General features: G+C 42.2%; 3 protein-coding genes across 8 annotated transcripts in view; 1 reads left to right on the forward strand and 2 right to left on the reverse strand.

Annotated features, from left to right (window-relative positions):
• bend4 (BEN domain containing 4) overlaps nt 1-6,641 on the reverse strand; it is a 9,407-nt gene extending 2,766 nt beyond the window's left edge. Inside the window, exons 1-5 of the mRNA XM_008295058.1 lie at nt 6,158-6,641; nt 2,310-2,888; nt 995-1,086; nt 790-816; nt 376-616 (exon numbers count right to left, since the gene is read on the reverse strand). Coding sequence (XP_008293280.1) covers nt 376-616; nt 790-816; nt 995-1,086; nt 2,310-2,888; nt 6,158-6,641 — 1,423 coding nt within the window. The remainder of the gene's footprint in view (nt 1-375; nt 617-789; nt 817-994; nt 1,087-2,309; nt 2,889-6,157) is intronic.
• Nucleotides 6,642-9,251: 2,610 nt separating this feature from the next.
• shisa3 (shisa family member 3) lies at nt 9,252-12,156 on the forward strand. Its single transcript, XM_008295070.1, has 2 exons — nt 9,252-9,637; nt 11,570-12,156. Exons 1-2 carry the CDS (start codon nt 9,367-9,369, stop codon nt 12,154-12,156), a joined length of 858 nt encoding a protein of 285 aa, XP_008293292.1. The 5' UTR covers nt 9,252-9,366.
• A 2,358-nt stretch (nt 12,157-14,514) lies between these two features.
• atp8a1 (ATPase phospholipid transporting 8A1) overlaps nt 14,515-24,409 on the reverse strand; it is a 108,121-nt gene continuing 98,226 nt past the window's right edge. For all 6 annotated transcript variants that reach the window (XM_008295098.1, XM_008295114.1, XM_008295081.1 and 3 more), the window contains 4 exons: nt 22,452-22,540; nt 21,981-22,073; nt 19,768-19,859; nt 14,515-17,192 (listed from right to left, as the gene is read on the reverse strand). In XM_008295098.1, the coding sequence (XP_008293320.1) occupies nt 17,095-17,192; nt 19,768-19,859; nt 21,981-22,073; nt 22,452-22,540 (372 nt within the window). In that variant the 3' untranslated portion in view covers nt 14,515-17,094. The remainder of the gene's footprint in view (nt 17,193-19,767; nt 19,860-21,980; nt 22,074-22,451; nt 22,541-24,409) is intronic.

The following is a 24,409-nucleotide window of genomic DNA, read 5'->3' on the forward strand; positions in this document are numbered from 1 at the left end:
GTTAAACTAGATCTGAAGATAAGTTCACAGAACTCCATTCTGAAATGTGAATATTGTTGTTTGTTATCTGGCCCATTATGTTTAACACAGTGTCACAGTTTGGTAGAATTCAGGTTTGTGTAATTATGAGCCCATGAATAATGAGCACAGTTGACAGCTGCTGCAGCTGCTGCTGCTTTTTAATTCTGTACCATGGTCCATAGAAGAGGAGTTGGCTAATGAGCATGAGTAATATTTTATAAGCAGACATTTAATGGATTCATGTAGAAGTTCTACCAGTGTTTCAGCAGAGGTCATAGGATATCTTACTTAAATCAAGCAGACTGACAGATAATGCCAACACTCCATTAAATCTACGCCTTGCAGGCCACGTACCTCTGAGGCAGCTGACTTTGACGGGGTTGAGCGGTCGTCTCTCCAGGCCCGGCTCTCCTGAGTGGACTGAACGCTTCCTTTTGCCCAAACCACAGGAGAACTTCAGCTCATCTGTGGTGAAGACATAACGGATCAAGTAGCGCAGCAGCCGTCTGCCGTCTTTCTTAGAGGAGTTTACGGCTTCGTCCCACTGCTTATTAGTGATGAAGAGAGGATAGTTCTCCAGGAGCTGTTTACTGCCCTGCAGGGACGAGCAGGACAGAAGCAACACTCAGACACAGTTCAGGCATGCTAGCATAAAAAGTATTCAAAAGTGTAAAACTGGTTTCAATCTGTAGCATGTTTTTAAAAATGTAATGACAGTTTCATCTGTATGTTCTGAAAAAAGAAGAAGAAAGAAATGAAAACACAAACCTCAAAGACTGTTTGCCGTTCTTCTTCCTGTACAGACACATTTTTTAGTTCCATGTTTTTACACCATTTGATCACACAATTATCACCATGAGGACCTTCTCCGTGCAGCATGGATCTGATATGATATTTTTATACCTTAACATATGTTACTGATAACACGTGCTGTAAATCGCTGTGAATACTGAACAGGAGGCTGTTTCCTCACCTCCGTGAGCTGCTCCTCTGGCATCGGTTGGACCAGCTGGTTGTGAAACTCAAGAACAGTCTTGAAGTAGTCAAGAACATTTTGACAGGGAACTGCATAAAAACACAAGCAAATGTAACCAATAGAAGAAACACATTGTCAAAATGACTCAGAAGCAATAAGAAAACCCATCTGGTGCATAATTAAACAAAGCTGATTCTGACTCTAATGTTGTGTCATTCTGGGATCCGAAAGATAACTGCACTGCACACAGACCTCCGTGTGCAGTTAAAATAAGCAATTTTAGTGCAAATTAGGTTAGTGTGACACTGCAGCGCTCCGAATGCTTTGGGGAGAGCAGAAAAAATTACAGAAATAGATGCTTTTTAAAGCATTGCCAAAACTGTGTGATGCATTTAGATAACGCAACCAAAGAAAATGAAGGGACAGCCTTTCACATAATCAAGTCAGAGGACTTTTTCAGGCAAAAATGCTCAACATTTTCTTGTATGCTGGTCAGGCAAGCTTTTTGCTCAGCTTTGTCAATCTCACATGTATTTCAGGGGTCACTATATTTCACAGCACTATGCAGAAAGATGGCACCACTGCTCTTAATTCTGCTACAGCGTGGTTGCATATAGGGTCTAATGATAATTACAGCAAATATACCATATTATTAAGATTCTGGATCTGAACTACGAGCTTCTTAAAAGCCCATCCAAAACTTAAACAAGAACAGAGGTTGTTACTGTCTCTGTAGAGTAGGTTAATTGAGATAAATAAGATAATGACGGCTCAAATGTTCTGTATGTTTCATGTTCGTGAGTAGATAATGACAGCTTTGAAATAGGCTAATGAAAGGTGCAGCTGTCTGCATGAATGTTGCAGTAAATACTCTTGTACATGTACACATTCTAACACTTTTCTTCTCATACTACTTTTGAACAGATATACAGACAGGTGACATATTATGGGTTTGAGAGTTAAACTAATTAATCTCAACTTAATTGGTCTATCAGTAAAAAAAAACAAAAATCTACAAGTACTTTTAATGATGGATAATAGCAAATAAAAATACTTAGATTCACTGATTTGAGTGTGTTTTGGTGCTTTTGTTTGTCACAGTTAGACAGCACTCTCTATAACATCAGAAAAATACCAAAAGGATTTTTTTGGAAGAACAGAGCTCACATCTCCAATGGAGCTGAAAAGAAGCTTTGTTTCCTTTAGTTTGTCACCACTCTGTATTACACAAAAGTATAAACTGTCTAAACCTTTGTCCCCTCCCAGAGTTTAGCATCAATACCCAGTGAAGTCCTGGCTGCTATGGCTGCACCTGGGATATTCTCCAGCTTGTTGCGGAGTTCCTCGTTCTCCTGCTGCAGAGACAGCACCTCCTGCTCCAGCTCCAAGCAGCGAGGACAGCAGCTCTCCTCCTCCTCCTCCTCCTCAGGCAGCGTAGACGACGGGTGGCCGTAAGACTCTGACGGGGTCGGGGACCCCCAGCCTCCCAGGTTGTGTCTCGGGGGAGACATCCCTGACCCGGGCTCCGCCGACGGACACTGCTCGTCCTCCAGACCCACAGGAAGATGCTGCTGCTGCTGCTGCTGAGGGCCTGAGAGCAGATAGTTCTGTAGGGAGTCCGTGAAGATGCGGAGAACTGCAGAGGTCTGTTGTTGGTTCAAATGGCTTTGTTGGGCCTCCTCCTCGGGGTCTGTGCTGGAGGAGCTCTCTTCAGATTTAGACTTCCCCTGCGAGGAGCAGTGGAGCCCCTGAGCGTCCTGTGACCCGTCTTCCAGCTTGATGTTGGAGGGGAAGGAGGAGGAGGAGGGAGGCTCCAGGAGACGCCCGTTATTGAGGAGGCTGAGGACACGGCTGCACTGCTGGGCGAAGGCATCCAGGATGAGACGATTCTCTACAGCAAAGAGGAGAAACCCGGAGATGTCAGACATGGTCATTATCAGAACGGTAATAATTAATTGACTAGTTGGCAGATAATAAATGAATCACCAACTATGACGCTCAATTAATCCATCTAAATCATTTTAAGGCATCAAGGAAAAAAGGAAAAAAACCTCTGATCACAGCTGCTTATATTTTTTCTAAACCGTGGTAAACTAAACATCTTTGGGTTGTGGACAAAACAACAATCATCCTGGGCTTTGGGGAACATGGATCGACATTTTTCACCATTTTCTGACATTTTGTAGCCCAAAGAACTAATCGATTAATTGAGAAAATAATTAACAGATTAACAGACCAAACGAAATCCTCATTAGTTGCAGTTGAATCACAGAAGGTTGTCGTGCTTTTAAACTGATATTATTTCTAGAAGTGTCTTCCTGAACTCCGAAAGTCCTGAAACACCAAATAACAAAGCACACAACTTGAGGTCCACTTCAAGGCAGATCTGAATCTTCTGGCTTTATCACATGGCTCCTATTCAGTGCCCAATTGCCAATGTAATCAGCTGACGAACATCTCCTCCTAAGACAATTAATCTTCGCTAGACAATTCAGTTTGCTCAGCTGCTACAGAAATGTAGATATTTGAACTTTTAAGTCAACACAGATGAAAACGGCTACAGGGCAGATTTCAGGGCAAATGAACAAACTATTTGCTGTTGCGATTGTGAGACAAGCTCGAAAGATGCACAGCAGATAAGAAAAGGACCTTGAGGACCTTGATGCTGATAATGTTTTCTTTGTTGGCCACCATTTGGATTCAACTGGATATTTTTAACACTGAAATACAGTGGAGGAGAAAGTATGTAGATGCTTTATTTAAGGGAAACTGTACTTCTCCAAGTATTTGATTTAAATCCTGCAAAAATAATTATTATCAGCAGAATGCACTGGATGTACTCTTCCTGTTTCATGTTATACACGACACGATTAGATTATTAACAGATGCATCGGTGCGGAAACAGCATTTTACTGTTGTAGCTGGTCCAAGTGTTTTACTGCTGGTTCCCGACACGGGTTGGGATAGAAAATAAATCTGAGGGGTCGTGAGATGATTAATAGAGAAGGAAAACGAAGCTTTGTAGCACAGCTTCATAAAACTTTGCATAATTTGACCTCTGAAAAGTTTAGAGGGAAAATATTTCTGCTGGAGCAAAAATCAAAGGATTGTTGCCTTTTTTTTGGTCACTGGTTTAGTTGTTATCAGTGCTTTTTTTTTTTTTTTTTTCAATAAGCTTATCATCAACCAATAAGTTCAGCTACATCTAAGTAAAGCATTTCTGTCTGAAATGCAACGACGTGTCCTGCAACAGCAAATGGGAATACTCATGTGAAGTATCTCAAAGTTGATCAAATGTGCTTTTCGGTTTTGATTCATTTTGCCTCCTTCAACTTTCTTGTCCGCCATGTCTTAACGTGGCAAAGTGTTCCATTACAGTAGCACACAGCCGGCTCCTCTGTTCATAAAAATGTCAGCTCGATTATGCTGATTTATTCAGATGTCAATAAACTCTAAAGTCACAGTATCTGCTGTGACCAAACCCAGCCGAGCAAAGAAAATCAGCACAGAGCTATTGTCCAGAAACAAGCCTCGGTGTATAGTTACCCTGGTAGTCTAGGCACGTCTCAATGAGATGATCTCACACACACCTCCATGTAATGATTATGAGTCCACTGGCCTCACACAAACACACACACACACACACACACACATACACACGCTGACAAAATGAGTTCTAGGCGGCCATTGCTGCGTTGCCACTCGCTCAGACGTGTCTATCAGCCTGGCGCAGATGTGTCGCATTTATTAATATGCGTGCTGTCTCTGTTTACCCGTCGAGATGTATCTGATATCACTCGCTGCACCCCCACCGTCACCCCCACCCTCGCCTCTTTTCTCACCAGTTCTGTGGCAGTGTGAGCTGAGAGCCTCATAAAATTTCATTAAAAACAACACGCTCGGCAGAGGCAAATTTATGAGACCCATTTATTTTAATCACAACTCTTTGGGAAAGGCTTTTCAATGCAATTTGTGTTATTGTGTGCTGAACTGATTGCTGAGTCCCAGGGTCCCCTCTGGTGCTTCTCTTCATAAGAAAGGACATCAAGTTTTTTTCTTCTCTCCCTCTGCCATGAGAGGGACATTAAGTTGTTCCCATCGTGCAGATAAAAGCACTTTGACGTGTCATTATCAGTAAGAATGCATGGCACGTTTAGCTGGGATTAGATGGTGCATCTTGTGCGATATGAGCAGATTCACCAGAGCAGGGAAAATATGGTTTTGTGTGATTATTTCATCAGCACTATCACAGTCATGTGCGCACAAATCCAAACAATGGGATCACGGAACACTGGAACCTGGCGGATTCAAGTGGGTTGCAGATATTATCTTTTTCAAATTGAACACGTAATACTGGATGCAGACATTTGTAAGTCCACATGTAGGTTAGGTGATGTAGGGCTCACAGTGCAACCTGAGCTCTGGCTGAGCGCTTGATTGTCCGTAAAGCAACAATAACCAGCAGCAAATTGAGCCTCAGCTGCCAGCAGTGATAAAGAGATTAATATCTGATTAAAGGATGAGATGTCTAATATTTAATTTTGTAACTGCCAGGATTAGGTTCGCTGCTTTCATCTTAATGCTGGGTTCCCATGGACCCGCCCTCCACATGGGGAACACATTTCTTCCTGCACAGCCCTCTAATGAACAGCAGCTGAGGAGAAAAATGAGCAGGGAACAATGTGTTTCAACAGGAGATTGTGAGGGCCCTTCTTGCCCGCACACACACACACACACACACACACACACAAATGAAAACACACAAGTAAACACACACACACACACACACACACAGGCGGCCAGACAATTACCCAGTGTAATTTTTAGCACATGCACAGTACAGATTCAATCATGACTGCCCTCATTACATCTGCAAATCAATCACTGCTGACAGGAGAAGAAAAAGAAGGAACAAAACCATGAAGCATGCACAGGTGATGTGGAGCAAACAAAAGGGATGCTAGCTGTTTGGTTTCCATTTAAGTTTACTGACTCTCCACAGGCTTTACGCTCCTGTGTCTGAGCTGCAAATCCAAAATCTACACCAATACCTGGAGACATGAAGACTGGAGAAAGTCCCAATAATCCAAATCCTAAATACCAAATCAGAGCAGACCTGAGCCACTCTCACCGCTCACTCTGAACAAGTTTGAAACCCACCTGTGCTGATGCTGTAGGTGCAGTCCGGGGAGAATCTGGGCTCCGCTCCGCCGCTGCTGGCGCGCCGCTGCTGGGTACCAAGAGATGCTGCTGCCGCCGCCGCCGCCGCTGAGGTGGATGTCGGGACCCTGCTGCTGGGCCTGGTCTCACAGGGGAGACGATGCTGCTGTTGCTGCTGCTGCTGCTGAGGCGCCGGGTGATGCTGCTGGCTGCTACTGATAGCGACGCTGGTTTGGTGGAGATGCTGCAGACGCTGTTGGTGGTGGTGGTGCGGCTGGAAAGGATGAGGCTGCTCGGGATGAAAAGTGAAATGATGCCCGTCGCCGAACAGGGGCAGCTCGGCCACAGCGGACCGCTCGAAGCGCGACTTGCCCGCCGAGCGCTTGCTCTGGAAGGGCTTCAGGGTGCTGTACGGACCCCGCTGCTGTCGGCACATCTTGGAGGCGCAGGGCCCTTCATCTGCGGGCTGCATCTCTCCCTCCATCCCGGCAGGGTGTCACAGCGCGGCGGGTCGGTGCGGTAGCGTGCTGGTGTGACAGGCAGCTGATGAGTGAGGGATCAGATCGTCAGTGTCTGGCTCGGTCTCCCCTCACACTCAGCGAGTGAAGGGTGGGCTAATTTACTGACAAGTCGCCGCTCCAATCCCCAGTCGGCAGCTCCGACACCGAGACTCCTCCAGGGGGGAAATACAGGCGGGACTTGTGCGCCACTGCCTGCCTCCTTTGTAGCCAACATCCTCACCGAGAACAACGGGGCGCTGTAGCAATAGTACGATCTGAAAATGAGAAGAAGAAAAAAAAAAGAAAAAAGAAAGAAGCAGAGCCAAATCCTACAAAAGAAAAGGCAGGGGCCATTTTGCCACTGAGCTCAAAGCAACAATAGAGCAACATGAGCGCACATGACTGAGAGGAGCACCAGGAGGAGAAGGAGACAACATTTATCTCCCATAAGTTGTTTTTTTTTTCTTTTTTTTTTTTTTTAATCAATTACAAATCATCACTGAACGAAAATAGCAGAATGAAAAAAAAAAAAACATTTACGCATGTGTGGCCTTTAATTCCATGTGAAGTGGAGGCACACTGATAAGTTACCGGCGTGATTATTAAATAACTAAAAATAAAAGTATAATTGTAGTGAGTTGACCTGCTGTGAGTGAGTGTGAAATGCTGTGATAAAAGCAGGTTCACTGTCCAACAGGACCAAAAGTTTGCGGCTCCACATGAGGGCGCCGCTTCAACAGGATTCAGACAGCTGCTGGTTAAACACCACTGACAGTCTGTAGCTTCTGCTTCTGTCTAAGCCCAAAACACATCCAGTTAGCTTTGTTTATAGACACCAAGCTGAACACAAGGGTTAAAAAAAATAAATAAAAATGAAGCTAACAAGGCTAGCTGCAACCTGGGCTAAACATGCTAACTAAACACTATTTTTATAAACCAACAAATCAGCAAGCTAAATGTAGAGAATAAAATTAGCTTAAATGGTGTAACTTTTGCTACAATCACCATAAAGAGAATTAAAAAGATTTTTTTTTAAAATGTGGTTTGTCAACTTTTTTGTTTGTTTGTTTGTTTTTTTAAATCAGACACAGAGTTAGCTTATAAGGCTAATTTTCATCTGTGGTAGCCTAACTGGTCAAATAATTACTTAAAAAGACCCATTAGAAATAGCCTAGAACAACAACCATGGTACTTAAATGCTAAAGGTTTGTTTTTAAACCAACCAAAGTAGAAACTTGTCAAATTGTCTGTAAACTGACTCAGCAAAGCTAACTGTTAGGCTAGCTAAACGTTGTTAACTTTAGCTAACATACTGCTCACACCAAAACAAGTAGGCTGAACACTTGGCTAAACACTTCAAACAAACAAACAAAAACAAATAATATTTGGGCCATCATCCAACAATATTGTTAAACAATGTAAAATAACCACCTTCTAAAAATGTCTGTAATTCTGTTTTGTTTTAAGCTTTTTGATGTTTGATGATATAGTTTGTTGGATCTAATTCTGTAGCTCAGTGACAAATATAATGATTAAAATGATCAGTTCTTATACATGTACACTCATGAATACGCATTCATTCAGTGTTTTTGTTTTAAACTTCTGTAATTTTCTTACATATCTCTCATTTAAGTCTATGTAAATTACACTACCAAACTTTTGCTGTTGTCACCAATTGTAGAATTTTTTTTACAACAGTATTATCTATTAAATAAAAATGAAGTGTTAGTGAAATTACAATAAATGTGCAAATGCATTTCAACAGTATTTACATCAAAAAGAATTTCAACTTTCTTTAATAAATAAATAAAATTATGGTTATTCACAGTTAATGTTTTAAATGGTATTTTACATTAGACATGTTAAGTCACAAACTGCTTTTGCAATTTTATTATTATTTGTGTATTTCAAAAATACTGAATTATTCTATAAAATTACCTATTTTCTGACAGTAGCAGCTCATGAAAATGAGGTCTGTGCCATTTCTCCCAAATACATAATTTTAAATATATATATATGATGGCAGGATAATGTTGGTTGATGATTTTAAAATTCACTGTCAGATGTGATTTACCTCTAAACGGCACCATCCCGTCGTGCCTCCATTAAAGCCATTTCCATTGTTTAGTCCTAAATTAAATCAAAAACGAGCAAAGACACAAGCTGCAGTCAGAATAACATCAGGCAGTTTAACGCTGCTGCACTGTGGCTAAACTGTGCTGCAGAATAAGCTAATTAAAACAATGTGTGCGTGTTGTTTGGGCACCTTCTCGGAATTATGATCAGCTCATTAATTGGCATCGGTGCACCGCTGCCTGCTGCTCACACGTGATCGCGCACGTCCACTTAATGGGGGCTTACGTGCGCGCGTACTAAAGCCCGACTCACAAAAGCAGCAGCTCTGCGGTGAGGTGGGCGCACAACTTCTGCACCGACACGGGACGGAGGTCTGAGGGAAAGTTGTTCGGCGTCGCTCTGCTGCTTCTTCTGGATAAAGTGCGGCAAAGATGTTCGTAAAAGTTACTTAGCGGCGGACAAAACGAGGAGAGGATTCAATTAAGGATTTCCACCTCCGGCTGCGGGGAACATGACGGTGACATAACTTCACATGTGTGCCGTCGAGTTTCTCTTTCGCTGAATTCATCTCAATGAAGAGAGTGTAGCCTCGGTGTCCACAGGGGACCGGGAACCCCCCCGCGGCTCGCCGGGATGATGCGCCTGCTGAGCTGCCTGCTGCTGGGATATCTGACCTGGAATCTGCGGATATCGGACGCACAGGGAGAGTACTGCCACGGCTGGCTGGACGCTAATGGGAATTACCATGAGGGCTTCCAGTGTCCGGAGGACTTTGACACCATGGACGCCACCGTGTGCTGCGGCTCCTGCTCGCTGCGCTACTGCTGCGCCGCCGCGGACGCACGACTGGACCAGGGCAGCTGCACCAACGACCGGGAGGTGGACAACACCGAGTTCGCAGCGCGTATGTTCCCTGTTGTCCAACTCCTTCTTACGCGGAGTGTTTGATTTGCTCAGGAGAAAAGCTTCTGCAAAATCTCACACAAAAGGCCTAATTTGATTGGATGATAAGAAACATACTTGTAACTGTAATGTATGATTAAAACTAAAGTACATGTGATGGATGTTTAGTTAGTTCAGATCCACTAAAAGAGGTCAGAGGTCAGCTGAAACACACTTAAGCACTTTGAGGACTTACTTACCACCAGACCAGCCTGTTGTCCTTTGAAATAATTAGAAATTAAAGACCCACATTTATGCCAGTATTCCACACAAATGGAAATCATTACTTCAGCTTCAAATTATTTTCATTGTTGACCAACCTGTTGATCGTTTCCTCTAAATTTGTTCTATAAGATGTCAAAAAAAAAAACAAGGGGGCCCAAAAACCGAACCTAAAGCCCCCAAAGGCCTGGTTTAACCTTTAACCAAAAAAAAGGAAGTTAATGGGAAAAAAGAGGGAAAGAAAGCAGAAAACATTTAAGGAGCTGGAATCAGAAAAAGAAAAAAAAAAAAAAATAAAAGACCACAAAAAAAAAAAAAAAACCACCACAGCTCAGAATAATAATAAAAATGTGTTTTGTTGAGAGCAGCAGCAGGAGTTAAACTTTTCAAACAGACACCGATGCCCTGGAAATATTTGTGTTACTTTAAAGTATCTGATGTATTTTACATGATGTGTGATGCTGAAGTCAGGAGAATTAAATGTATTTTCAGCATTAATCAGGTGCAGAGTCCAGTTTCCAGCACCTGCTTTTATCTTTGTGGCTGGATTTTGTTTCCCTCAGCACACTCCAGATTGTCGTCAGTCTAAAGAGGAAACCTGGACGACTTTTTGATGAGCAGCCTGTCAGTCACTCAGCTAATACTCTTAAAACAAATTCTTGTCACAATTTATAAGCAGAAATTTGTCAGAAACTTGATCAAGCAGAGCTGGATTACAAATGAGGATTTATTTTTTTTCCAGAGTCAGAACCTTCTCACACAAGCAGGTTTATTGTGCTGCCACATATAAAGCACATTCAATCTGACAGCTCACTCATTTTCAAACTAAAGCAATCACAACATTGTGAGGCAGCAACTCGGCTCTGTGGCTTCTTTTCATGGTTGGTACATTAACTCACTGTAGGTTGTGACTGTTTTAATAATAAGCTGCTTTAACTCGCGAGGTTTTATCAGTTTTCCTTAAATTTCCCGAACGGATAAGCTCGTAAGCCCTTAACTGAATGGACCGTGTGCTCACAATTTCCTATTTTCCCCCTATTAAAACAAATAAACACTCGTAGATTTCCTCCCTGAGAGCAAAAGGGCTTCATCAAGTGTAACTTGAGATGTTTGTGTTTTCAGCAGGAATGCGTCTGTTTTGTTCAGAATACATTGAAGGATTTAAAAGAAAGTACATGATTAAAATGTTCAGTGTCACAGTGTTCTCCACTGTAAGTTTCAGTAAAGGCCATATTTCTTTGTGACTGACAAGGTAAGACTTTAAAACCCCCTATTTAGGATTTACTGGGACTATATAATGTATTTGTTGACAACTGTAATTCCTCTTGTGGCCAAACGTAAGTGGAGGCTTGTGTGGAAACGGATAATAAATGACAAAATAATAAACTATAAAGATAAATAATCTTATGTCTGCTAACAGGCACATGACGGTGTGTCTTAAATCATTTCTTAAGTGTTTAGAAATAGTGGAGTATAAAAAATGCTCTTAATCTTTCATGTAATTAGTTCCTCTGAACATTTTTCAGCCTTTAAATGTGTTTTTATATCTTCAGGGTTAATCACAAAACTACTTGGTGTTTTCGTTACAAACTTTTGGAAGCTGTAGCTTTCTGTCACATGAAGTTGCGTCCTCACAGCTGATCCTAACCTGCCTGTGTTTGTTCCCCCTCAGAGCCCGTCTACGTGCCCTTTCTGATGGTGGGAAGCATCTTCATCGCCTTCGTCGTGGTCGGCTCGCTGGTGGCCGTCTACTGCTGCACCTGTCTGCGGCCCAAACAGCCGACCCAGCAGCCCATTCGCTTCTCCCTGCGGAGCTGCCAGGGCGAGACCATCCCCATGATCCTCACCACTGCTCCCTCGAGCCTCCGCGCCCCGTCGCGGCAGTCCAGCACGGCCACCACCAGCTCCAGCTCGGCCGGAGGAGGCAGCTCCATGCGGAGGTTTTCTCTTGGGGGTCAGGGCCAGCAGCAGCAGCACGGCTGCCTGGTGTCTGCCACCGTGTCCTCGTCAGCCTCCACTCCCACCCAGACCCCACAGACTCTGCCTCCACCTCCACCTCCCCCCTACACATCCCCACCAGCACCCATGGCAGGAGGCATCCAGCACCCTCTGCCCTCCACCCACCCCCAGCTGCAGCTGCACCAGCCCTCTCACCCCTCTCAGAGCGCCAGCTTCCTCCTGCCCCAGCAGTACTTCTTCCCCCTGCAGCCGGACGCCTTCACAGCGGCTAAGGGCTTTGCAGACTTTGGACAGAGCTGACAGGCTCTCGGGGGGAAATAGAGAGATTATAAGGCATTTAGAGGGTAGGATGTGAACCGGCGAGGACAAACTCACAGCAACACAGCTGTTGGTGTAAAAGACCCAGCCCAGCTGAAGGGACACCGAGGGAGCGACAGGCTGAGGGGTTAAGCGTTACAAAGCGTGTCCTGAAGTGCCACACGGGACACATCAGCAGACCTGTTAGACCAATTTCTGAAATATATGCACTTTTATATTGTTCTATTTTCTATAAGTTCTGTTTTTGTTTTTGGTGGAAGTTCAACACTAAAATCTTGCCAAGTTTTCATCCATCTTCCTTTAAAAAACCGACTGTTCCTGTCACTCTCACTCTGCTGGGCGTCGCTCCATTCACGCAGGTATATCAGATATTGGAAACCAGGGAACTACGTTTTTTGACAATCGAAAGGCCCTCTGACAGAGAGACAGGAAGGACGTTTTATTTTGGAGGACTATTTTGTGGACTTTTATAAGATGTTGTACAGGTATTAGACCCAGATCTGGGTTGTCATATTGATTTTCTAATTCACCGCTAATAAATGTTGTCTCTGTAACTTCTGCGCACTGATTTATGTAAAGTCTGTTCCATGACATGTGTGACATTTTCACAAAAAGACGCCATGCGTAGAAAAAAAGGCCTCATCATCGCTCAGACAGAAAGGAAACCGGAGCGGCCGGGCCTGCAGAGCAGCTCCCTACCTGTCGCTCATTCTTGCGCCAGACTTCACAGCAGGAATGCAGCGCTGAGATCAGTCATTGTCAATGTTCAATGAGCATGGCATGGTCACAGTGTTAAAAACAACTCGCCCCAGAAATAGAGGTTTAGGTTGCAGCAGCAGGTATGGCAAAATGTCCACAAAGACTATTCTGTTCCCCGGTTACCTGACTGTGAAATAGATTTGGCAATCAGTGTCTGCAAACTGTTTGGTCTCATGATGTTTGCTGCTACAGCCAGAGATTCCTCGAGTCTGTGCTTTTATCAAAAAATACAACTTACATGATTTGTACCTGACAGATTCCAGCGTTAGCTTCTTCAGGTCTTGTTTATACATGCAGCTGTCAGTTTGAACTTCTCTCTCACCTTCCACGCTCTGCCTCTAAAAGGAAAACACAAGTTGTGAACATGTTTTCATGACGTTTCCTAAATCATTTGGATTTTTCTAAACCTTTGTGCCTTTGCCAAGCTCAAAAACGTTTCCAATTTCTTTTCCAAGTTATCTGTGAAGGTAGGATCCTGATTATTACTTCACCCACTGAATGTTTTTACTTAAAACTAACTCATGGGTTTCATAAGACTGGAAGTTGAGCATCTTTTCTGGGTCATCAACTTCTGAAAACTCTTCTGAGAACAAAATCAGACTTCTGTTTGCTGTAATAATGAGATCAGCAGCTCTGACTTTTTAACCCTTACGACTTTTGTGTAATGAAACCCCGTTTTTCATAGTATTTGTGGTCATTTTTCCAGCATTAACTGTCTTTATAGTAGTTTTAGTCCCAGGAAACACGATGAATTTGTCGTTACGGTTGACGCGTCAAAAATGTGTCACAGAACAAAAAGAAAGTGGAAAGTGCTGTTACTGAATTTTCTTTTTTTTTTTTAATCAGTGGTTGGACTATTTATTACAGGAAGTCAAACAAAAACACCAGCAGCTCTTCACTTGAACATATGTTTAAGTGGCCTCGTTATTGAAACGACTTTGATTTGTTTGGCTGCTCTGTAATCAGAAGCTCTTCTGTGGCATTTTTGACACAGTTCAACAAATGTCTTCTGTGTATTAAATCACATTTACTGCCACCACCTGTAACCCTAGGCATCGCCAGGAAAACACCCTGACTTATTTAGTCAAAAATTTGCACAAAAATTTTAAAGTGGAACACAAAAACAAAAAGGTAACTACAGGTTAGAAAAGTTTGCTACACTTTTAGAATCCAAATAAGTAATTCTGTTTTACAGCATTCTTCTCAGAGGCAGTAGTTAGAGCCTGAAGACCTTCCTCAGTTGCTTCAGAGGAAAATGTTTTAAACAAGACTTTAGTTTTTGGTACCCACAAGTGTGCAGACCTGACTTATTTAGTTACATAAACTCGTGATTATAAAATTAAGGTCTACTTGGGTTACTTTTAATGAATCTAGATGTTCGTTGTGAGATCACACATGTACAAGTTTGACTAAACCTCACAATCACAACAAATGACTCGATATCATTTGTTTGTCCTACGTGCAGTCTGACGGCTCTCCCTGCCTTTTCCTGTTTAGGCTTTCCGTCCTGTTTGTCGCCACACACAGCCACAGGATAACACATCGACTACAAATCTGCAAATGCAAAAATCAGCAAAGATGTTCACATTGTTCCTCCATGTTTGTAAAGTTTATTTCAGTAGTCCTTCATGGCAGTAAAAGACAACACTTATAAGTTTGCAGTCCCAACATGCAGAACAATCATTGAACAGAATGACAGAAAAGAAACAAATATTGAAAAGAAAAGTTAAAGGTGCATTTTTTTCCTCTTTTGTAAAGTGATCAACACTTGAGGGAGAATCAAAGTAGTACAGTTAACACTTCAGAGAACAGTTTGTGTTTTCCATTCATGCAGCCCACGACCTTCACAGACAACAACGTGTGTTTTATGTTTTCTGGAAAAAGAAAGCAACAGTCCAAGCCTTCCACAACGACGACATCCACATTCAGCTGGTTGGAAAAATTTTGGACAAGATGACGACCAATTAAGTTTTCACGCTAAAAGACCAGCAGAGAAAAAGTAATCATAAACCCAAAACACAAAAGAGCTTTCCTGTAAAGCAGAGGTACACTGCATGAAGAAAACAAGTTACAAACATGTACACTCGAGAGAAAATCATATACCGAAACCAGATAATACCAGATATCCACAACTGGAAAGGTACATTGAGTGCATTGTGCAACATCTCCTGTCGAAGCGAGCCGAGCGTCAGAAACTCCCACAAGTCGAGGCCGAGAGTTTGACCGTAAACGCACACAGTCATACAGCACACTGACAGTCTCACTTTCCCATACGGGCCATGCATCGGCACACAGTAGTACACCATAGCTATACCTGGAGTCGTGCAGACGGACAACTGGAGCAAGCTTCACTACACACACACACTCACACACACACACACACACACCCCCATACACGCCCACACGATAAAGGAAACACACCAGGCGGACCGAGGCGCCACAAACTCCCAGTCTCGCATAGAGGACACAGACATGCAATGCATACATAGAATTAATCCACAGTAGAGGAGACACACACACACACTCACGCCCACACACACTCACGCCCACACACACTCGTACACATACAGCACATGCACATGCAGGCAATAAACCGACACACACACACACTCGCACCATCAGAAATCTGATCTCCCATAGGGAGAAGAAAGCAATCACACGGACATTAAGTAGTCAATTATAAATAAATCAAGCTGTAACAATATTAATATTAATAATAACAAGACATTTAAGAAAGCTCCATTTCCTCATTAGATCTATTCTATCCTGCCAGTTTATCAGAGGAAGAAAAAACGAAAAGTTACAGACGATTCATTACAAAGCCAGTCAATGCAAAATTCATACATCTCCAATATAAAAATACAAATCCACAAAATAACTATAGAGACAAAGTAGTTTTGATACAGTTTTGATACTGTCGTGGAGTTTCCTGGCTAATATTTTCTCTCTCCCTTAAGCTAATGGCACTTATGTTAGAAGGATAAAATCTCCATTTTAAGGGAAACACGACCACCACCGTAAGCTTCAACAAGACCGTCAGAGAGCCTCCTGTTCACCTCTGCAGGAACAAGTTTCAACATCTGTAGCTTTCACATCGTATGAGTGCAATACTGTGGTGGGGAGACAGTGATTTTGTCCTCAGCAGGAGTGTGTGTGGAGCACTGGTCTAAGCTAGCTGGCTAAACTACTCTTGGCTGTCTTTTTCTTCTAAGAGGGAAAAGTTTCACTTAGGCACCGTTGTGATTGTTGAAACAGGAGTGATGTGTGGAATGCAATTATAAGTCGAGAGCAATACTTCTGCTGTTAAAACGGTGGAAACGGGACTACTGTGGGTTGCATGAGGCAACATCTTAAAAAATGAAATGAAACTGTGAAAACGAAAACAAAAAAAAAAACAGGCACAATATCTACATACTTTAAAAAATAAAACTAAAAACAAATGTACTTGAAAAGAAAACGAAGAAGGACGAAGGCATGAGCAAATGTAAGGCTTTACACAATAGATGCTTCCTTAAGTGCAAAAAGAAAATTCAAATTTACAAACATCTGCTCTGAAGTGGTCTGTTCAGTGCTGGAATACACACAGGAGTTTCATTACATTTGGTTTAAAGTGTTCCGAATCACTAGTACTTGGACGATTGTATACACGACTGCTCTTTGGCAATCTTTCACAAGTTTAAATCCTCATAACATATTCATTGTCCAGTGTTTCAACTTTTTATAACAGTGTTTAGGAGTTTGATTTTAATTTAATATCAAGATTTTAGGCTTTTTGGCTCAGTGCTGAAAGCTGTCATTCCTTAAATCAATAGAAAGGAGACGTTCACTCCGACAAACTGAGCAAGAACAGTGAAGAACTTCAGACCACAGGCTGCTAAGAAAGCACAGTGCTCATCATGTCTGCTGGACACACAACTACAGCTGATAGTGAACACGTTTTCGTTTTGTTCCTTGTTTTTTTTTTTTGTTTTTTTTTTCCCTTTTTCCAAAGACTACATAATGTCACTCTCTTCTGTCCATTTCATGTCTAAAAATAAAAAAGCCCCCCTCAGTGCTGGAGGCTCGCACCATCGCTTCCTCCCCGTTCAGCTTCAAATATCGCCATCGGAAACGGCTGCTGTGGCTCCGAACTGGCCGGCCGAGAGCAAGAAGGCCGGCGGCTCACCACTCGTTGGTCCTCTGTTTGGTGGTGTCGTACGCTCTGATGACCTCAGACTGAGACACCACTCCGTTCTCATCTTGAGAGAAGGCGTAGCCATCTGCAAACGGATTGAAGCAGTTAAGACGAAGGTCGTACAGATCAGTTAATAATAGTACAAAGTAAATGAAATTTACATAAAAAGTCATTTAAAACAAATGAATTAATGAAACAAACAAAATGAAGTTTTAAATAATAGTTGGGAAATATGCTTATTTTGGCTTTTTTTTGTTGTCGATGATACTGATTCCACGTCTGTACAGCAACAATAAGGCAACAGCCAGCAGTTGGCAAAAGCAGAACAAAAATAAAGAAAACTGAGGAGGAAAAACTAGCCTGAATCTGTCTAAAACTATTCAGACTAATTGGGTGTAGATTGCAGGTATAAGACTGTTGCTGGCTCCACATTTCATACGTTCCACCAGAACAATTGCCATGTCAGTATTTTGAGGGGGCACCACTGCTGCATCCTTGGCTTAGCTCCAATAAACAAGATTGTGATTAAGGAATTACAAATAAACTAGCATGTTTTCCCCTGAGAGAAGCATGATGACAACACGCCTACCTGCACCTCTAATGTCATATCTTGTTGACTGAATGCATTTTTTTTAAAAACCCAAAACATTTAAACATTTCTAATGTAGCTTATGTGCTGGACTATTTCTTGTCTGGAAGCATCGACTTCCTAAAATCATCACGCTAAACTAACTTTAGCAGCGGCTGTGGTAAGCTCCAGTTTGAGCGCTCACATTTGAGCCACAGTAGCAAACATCTGTTTCTCCTACCAGAAATGTTTCAAAAACCCAGAAGGTCGATTAACAACTCTCACTGCTGTGCTCACGATATTTCCATAATCCTCAAAGACTGTTCGAACCACCAGAGGAAAAAAAAATCTACTGTAGCATGATAGAAAAGATTTTTAACCTGTTTTCTATTCAGGTAGTCACCAGCTACCATTTCTATTTGGATTAGGAAACAGAGGTGCAACTTGGGATACAAGCTGAAGTTCATTTTTTATTGTGGAGCACATGGAAGTGTTTTTCACAGAAATGAATACTTAGCCTTGTGCTCGAAGCATAACGCGAATACACAAGAGGCACTAAGTGAATAGACAGTTATGCAAGTTTGAAAAGAAACAAAATAAGCAAATTTCCCATTATGTCGGATTATACTCTTAAAATGAATCATGTGATGACAATAAAACACAAAGACAGTCATAACAGCCCCCCCCCTGCAAAAAAAGCTCCATCTGCAGTACAATAGCTGCTCTATGATCTACCACCTAAACTCTCCTACAGCGTCTCACCTGACCTTTGACCCCTGACTCACCTTCAGGTGTCAAATGACTCGCTCAGTACCTGGAGGCCTGCGGGCGAGTTCAAAGGACCCCGCTGAGAAGAGTGCATTGTGGGGGAATAACAGCGCAACATTTCATCATTTCATCGTTATCTCGCTCTACTGAGCTCAACTCAGGACACACGAAGGCACACGAGGGGAAGGACGGGAAGTCAACAGCGAGAAGGAGAGAGAGTGGCGTCTATCGGGGAGCTACAGAGGGGCTGAAGATTTAAACGGTGAGGTGAGGATTGAATATTGGATTTAAAAAAGGTATCACACAACAACGGTCTCATCCCCACCTATGAGACAAACAAAAAACAAACTGATCAGACAAAAGACAGAAAAGAACAGAGAAAAACCAAACAGAAAAACCAAAACCCATGCTGAGAGAACCACTGAAGGGTTTCAATGGGACACCTGAGTTCAGCCACTTCAGGTACTTTTTTTATAAATATGTTATCATAAATAGAAATACTTTACTCTAATTCGAAGTGGATTTATCTCTCTGGGAGGTGGGACTCTTACAATATCACTTTGCTAGTCAGTGACTTTAATCCAGTCTGGAGTGCTCATGTCTGTGACTTCTCACCTCGAAAGCAGAAATAATTACAGTCCTCATTACCGACTGATTTTTGGCAAACTCACTGAGCCTCCTGTGATTTAACTGCAGTCCCGAGAGAAGCACACACACACACTTTGAACTGCTTCTTTTGCATCGGCCGAGCACAGTCTGACAACAGAGGGTGAGAGAATGCGCTTTGCTAACCCGGCAGATCGCTCTTTAACAACATTAAAACCTCGTCCAGAGTAACTGAGCTGACTTTTATGTGTAGAGTGAAGATTTGTGTCTGCATGAGGAAATTAAATATGGTCGTGTTAAATGCTGTCTTCCTCTAAACAGCCATACAGTAGAAGAAAAAGTAAAATTAACTAAAATGCATCTGTTTATAAATTACCAATTCTGTTTTTCATGCTTTTGAGATTATAAAATAGTGACAGTCAGTCAAAATCTAAACTCTATGTGTTGATGTTACACAGCTAACAGTTGATATTAGCATTCTGTCAGATAGATACAGTGCAGGTTAGAATACAAGGAACTGTGGAGCCATTTGAAGGCACGATTACTGATCTAAATCTGCAAAAACCCAGCGCATTTATGAAAAGAAGTTGGATGAGGGTTACTGTCTCCCCGCGGACGAAAGGTGAGCTAGAGATACAGTATGAGAAAGAAAGAAAGAAAGAAAGAAAGAAAGAAAGAAAGAAAGAAAGAAAGAAAGAAAGACTTTGGTGCAACTTACGGAGCAGGTTCTGCTGCATGGAGTCAGACCGGTACAGACTGACTGTGCTCTTCTTGAAGACGTTCTTCAGGAGCTGTGCCCTCTCCGTCAAACTGCACACATAGACACACACACACAAAGACACACACAGAAACATTGAGTGTGTTAGCAGCATGCTGCGCACCACAGGCAGATTTAATGACCCATACATCAAGGCTGTCCAAGCACCTCCAGAGTGCACGGACCTGCCAACTGCTCTACCTGCTGGTACAAACACCATGTGGGGAGACAAAACCGTGAAGACGCCGAAGGAAGGACAAAGTGAATGTGTGAAGTGAAATATTTAAAACAGCGGGTTGGCCAAAAGGCGTTCATGTAAAGCTAGCAAATGTGAGCAACTATACATGTCTGTGTGTGCACATGTGCGACCGCCGATATGCATATATGTAAAAATCATTCATGTACCTGGGTGTCTGTGTCTCTTCGTATTTGTTTCTGTAGGTGTGTGTGTGTGTGTGTGTGTCCGTGTGTGTGTGCGCGCGCGTGTGTGTGTGTGTGTGTGTGTGTGTGTGTGTGTGTGTCTGCGGCCTGCTGGGTCCGGGACAGTGGCCAGGCAGGAAGATCACTTTCAGCCAGCAGGAGATCTCACACTGATCTGCTCCATGTCGATGCCTGCAGCAGGCCTCAGACCCCAGAGAGTAGAGCAGTCCTGCTTCAGCTGATACATTTTTATAATATATGGCTTTAATATAGCTGGACTGTTGCTCTAAAATGAGAAATAGCATCAAAAAAAAGAAGAACGCAGACAGCCACTCTTATGACATGATTACTGATATTACAGTAAAACTCCTGCAATTTAGCAGCAATTTCAAGATTTCTAACCTCCACCTAGAAATGCTTTTGGCAGTAAAATGGTGAGTATTTGTGACATTTTGAGGGATTTTGAGAGGATACAGATGATTCTTCCTCCCGGTTCATCTTGAATTTAGGAAAATGTTCCATATTTTTTCAGAGGACAGAATAATAGCCGAGGCATCAAGGATGTAGCCCTGATAGGGTCGGTGAGATATGATATCCCGAGACAATAAAATCTGTCATTTTGCCGCAGTGTTAATGTGAGCCATGTGAGCAATGCTGCAAATCAATGACAAAGACTGCCTTATGGCAGTAAATGATTTTTACATGCATTTTGCATCAATGTAATGAAATGTCTTTGTCATGTAATTGATTTGCTGGATTAACCAAAAACAGAGAGCGCTATCTGGCTGTTTTACCCATAAACAGTTTCTCAGATATTTGACCAAAATTTATGTTTCTTATCAATGTAAATGACATGTTCTGTGACTGGAGACTTCAAATAGCCTACAGCTCGTAATGCTGACCACAAATTGAAAATGGTGGAAAATTCAGTTTATCTTGTGTGAAACAAGAAATATGCTTTGCCTGGGACTGTGTATAGGACTAAGCAGTAATGTAAAAAACCAAAAGAAAAAAGGTGATTGTGGGACAGGAGGTTGGGCTTTTGACAGGTGAGGATTATGTTGCATTCACATCACATCCATGTTTACTCGGTTTTCAGGCACTTTTGTGTTATTAAGTGCCAAGTTTCAGCTTTAGGAAAAGTCATTCTCAGTTTTAGTGACAAGCTGATGTTGAGAACTACTTAGAAGTTGGAAGTTCATTATTATCATAAGTCTGATATTCAGTGAATCCAGCATAAATGTCCATACAGAAGTGTATTTTAGTTGCTAGAATTCTTTTTAATATCCTATGTCTCCAAAATTGCAAGAACGAAAATACAAATAAAGTGCTGCTTAGCAAAAAGTCTGGAAGTTGCTGTAAAAAAAAAAAAAAAAAGAAAAGAAAAAAAGTTGTAGCTACTTGCTAGTTTGCAAGTGTGGCTTTATGCACATTGACAAACAAGAAACAGAGAAGATGGGGTTTCCCAATTTGCTTGCTTCACATGAAAACACTGGAATGTGTGCATCGTAATGGTACATTAGAACAAAAGCAAAGAGACCAAAATGATATCTTGGAGAAATATTATTTGAATTCTAAATTATCGTTCACATCGTTTCACTGTATGATGAAATTTTAATTGGGACAAAACTGTCATCCACGTTTCATCAAATTATCTGTGATCCACTTAAAGATAAATCATTAACTCAGTATAATTGTGTAAATGTAAAATCATGGCGTAAAGCAAGGAGTGCTGAAGTGGTGAGTGACCGTACCTCTTTCCGTGCACCACTGCTCCAGGGTCTTTAGATAAAGCCTCGAGCTCCTGCACCTCGTCCACCAGCGTCTTGAAACACGCCTTCTTCACGCTGTAATTTTAACAATATTTTAGAAAAACCAGAATCATGTGGCAGATGCTTAAACATGATGGAATCTCCACAGACTGACAATAAAACACCCCATCGACCAATTCAAGCTGTTTGGAGTAACTCAGGAAATAAAACTTCCAGCTTTGCAAATTGATCCTGACACCCTGAATCTGCTGTGCGCTGATGTCAACCAGACTCGGAGCAGGAACGTTTTCTCATGGAGCGTTCGCAGGATGGAAACGCTACATTTCTGTGGACGTCTGAGGGAAAAACTGTAGCTGAAATTTCTCTCTGAGATAGGGGAGCTTGTGGAGGAATTTCCTGTACGCTGTGTGTATTGGAGCGATGATGAGCGAGGAGAGCGGAGAGAAGACTCACACTTTGTAGGCCACGTCAAAGACCAGCGAGGTGACTGGGATGAAGAACAGGCCCATCCAGAAGACCCCCGAACGGAACATCATGGCCGCCTGTCACACACACACACACACACACACACACACACACAGACACTTATTCTCAGGTCACTGTTGACAATGCAGAGTTCAACTACCTATCAGATAAAAAGAAGAGCTCTTTAAAAGGAGAAACACCTGATAAGGCGCAACCATCCTCTGTGGTGCCACATATCAAAACACATACATGACAAAAGCAGCCCTAAACACTTGTATTGTGGACACAGAGAAGATGGGTCCAAATAACTTCCTCAGAGTGGGTTAATCCTCCATGACTAAATGATACCATGTTTTTGTTTGGATCCCCCTCCACCTCTCTGCCCTTCAGGGCGGAGTCAGTAGCTGCGATGTATTCAGACAGTGGTATCTCTTTCAAAGGAAAGCAGCTCAGCCGTGTGCTGCTGAGAGCTTCTGTCGATACATCACAGGAGACCAGGACCGTGATCTGAGGTGCTTCTAATGATGCGTTCAATACAGCAACCACTCAGCGTGAGTGAGTGTTGAAGCATAAGAGCTTTAATTACTATAGTATAAGCTTGATATTTAACTCCAGAGATTAATGTTTGTGGAGAATACTCACATTAGATGAGCTCCAGACTTCTTAAAAGTGTTTGCAGGGTTATAGAAAGCTTACTGAAAGTGTTTATCATTTTTGGCTTTATTCTGACTCCTACGGTTCACTGCAGGGCTGCACCTAATAATTATTTTCGTTGCAGATTCATCTGCAAAATTCTTGTCTTGATTAATTGTTGGCCTAAAAACTTCAGACAACACCGTGAAATGCCCACCGCAGCTTCCCAAAACACCCCTCCCCAAAAAGACGCTCCTAATAAAACAGTTCATCATATCATTAGTGCAGAGTTGACTAAAAGTTCAGACGCGGATGATTTTCTTCGCTGTCACAGAGCTACATTAAATTACAACTAATGTTTTATTTTAACACACTAAGTTATAAATGTTCATAGTGACTTCATGAGTAATGAGGTTGTTCTTGGGTCCGGAGTGGTGGGGAGACAGTGGATCATCTGGGTGGGGGCAAAAACTTCAAGCTTTCTGTGTGAGGACCGTGTTTGCTTTGGCCCGCTGCACTGAAACTATCTGTCATTACGTGTCAAAGTGCAAAACTCGTGCTCCTTGCATTGTAACGTGCCACTTGTTTAAACTGCCGAGGCCCCTCGACGGCGTCCTTCCTGTAACGTGACACAGGCTCGGCCCTTAGGATGCACACACACAGATCAGTGTCAAAACTATCAAAGCGCTCAGGTTTGCTCAAATTAGCTAATCTGTTCGCCATTACCTGCAAATTGACTTTGATGTCTGACTAAACACGGGGGGAGAGGAAATCCCAAATGACAGGAAATCAAAAATGGCTTTTTTCCTACAGTTTGAGATGGGACATGAATGAATAAAGCTTTTCTGTCGCCTGGAGGCTGAAAACGTATGGGATGAAGGAAAATTGCATCCAAGCACGGGATATTTTCATGTCAATTTTAAAATTATGCAGTCCTGGTGGAAACATTTTTTTTTTTTTCAGTTTAATTATTTTCATTTTCACTCAGTGTATCATGCATTTTAATGAGGGTGTTTAAGCTGTCTTGAGAGTCTTCTGAAAATAAACTAGGGATGTATATTCAGCATATGAAATCACAGTCAAAGAGCTTAAAAAATAAACTACCAATGTCTTTTGCAAGTTGAATACATGAACAATATTTATACATCCTCATATATAACTCTGAGCCACAATATTCATGTATATTCAGGTCTCAAGTTTGTCATAAAATTCCATAATTCTGGTAACAACATTTGGCGCAATAACTCATGAAGACAACCGTGAAAGCTACAGAAACAAAGTAAATCTAGACCTAAATAAACTGCATTAATTCA

Source organism: Stegastes partitus, unplaced genomic scaffold, assembly GCF_000690725.1.
Source record: "Stegastes partitus isolate 25-593 unplaced genomic scaffold, Stegastes_partitus-1.0.2 Scaffold22, whole genome shotgun sequence".
Taxonomy (NCBI): Eukaryota; Metazoa; Chordata; class Actinopteri; family Pomacentridae; genus Stegastes; species Stegastes partitus.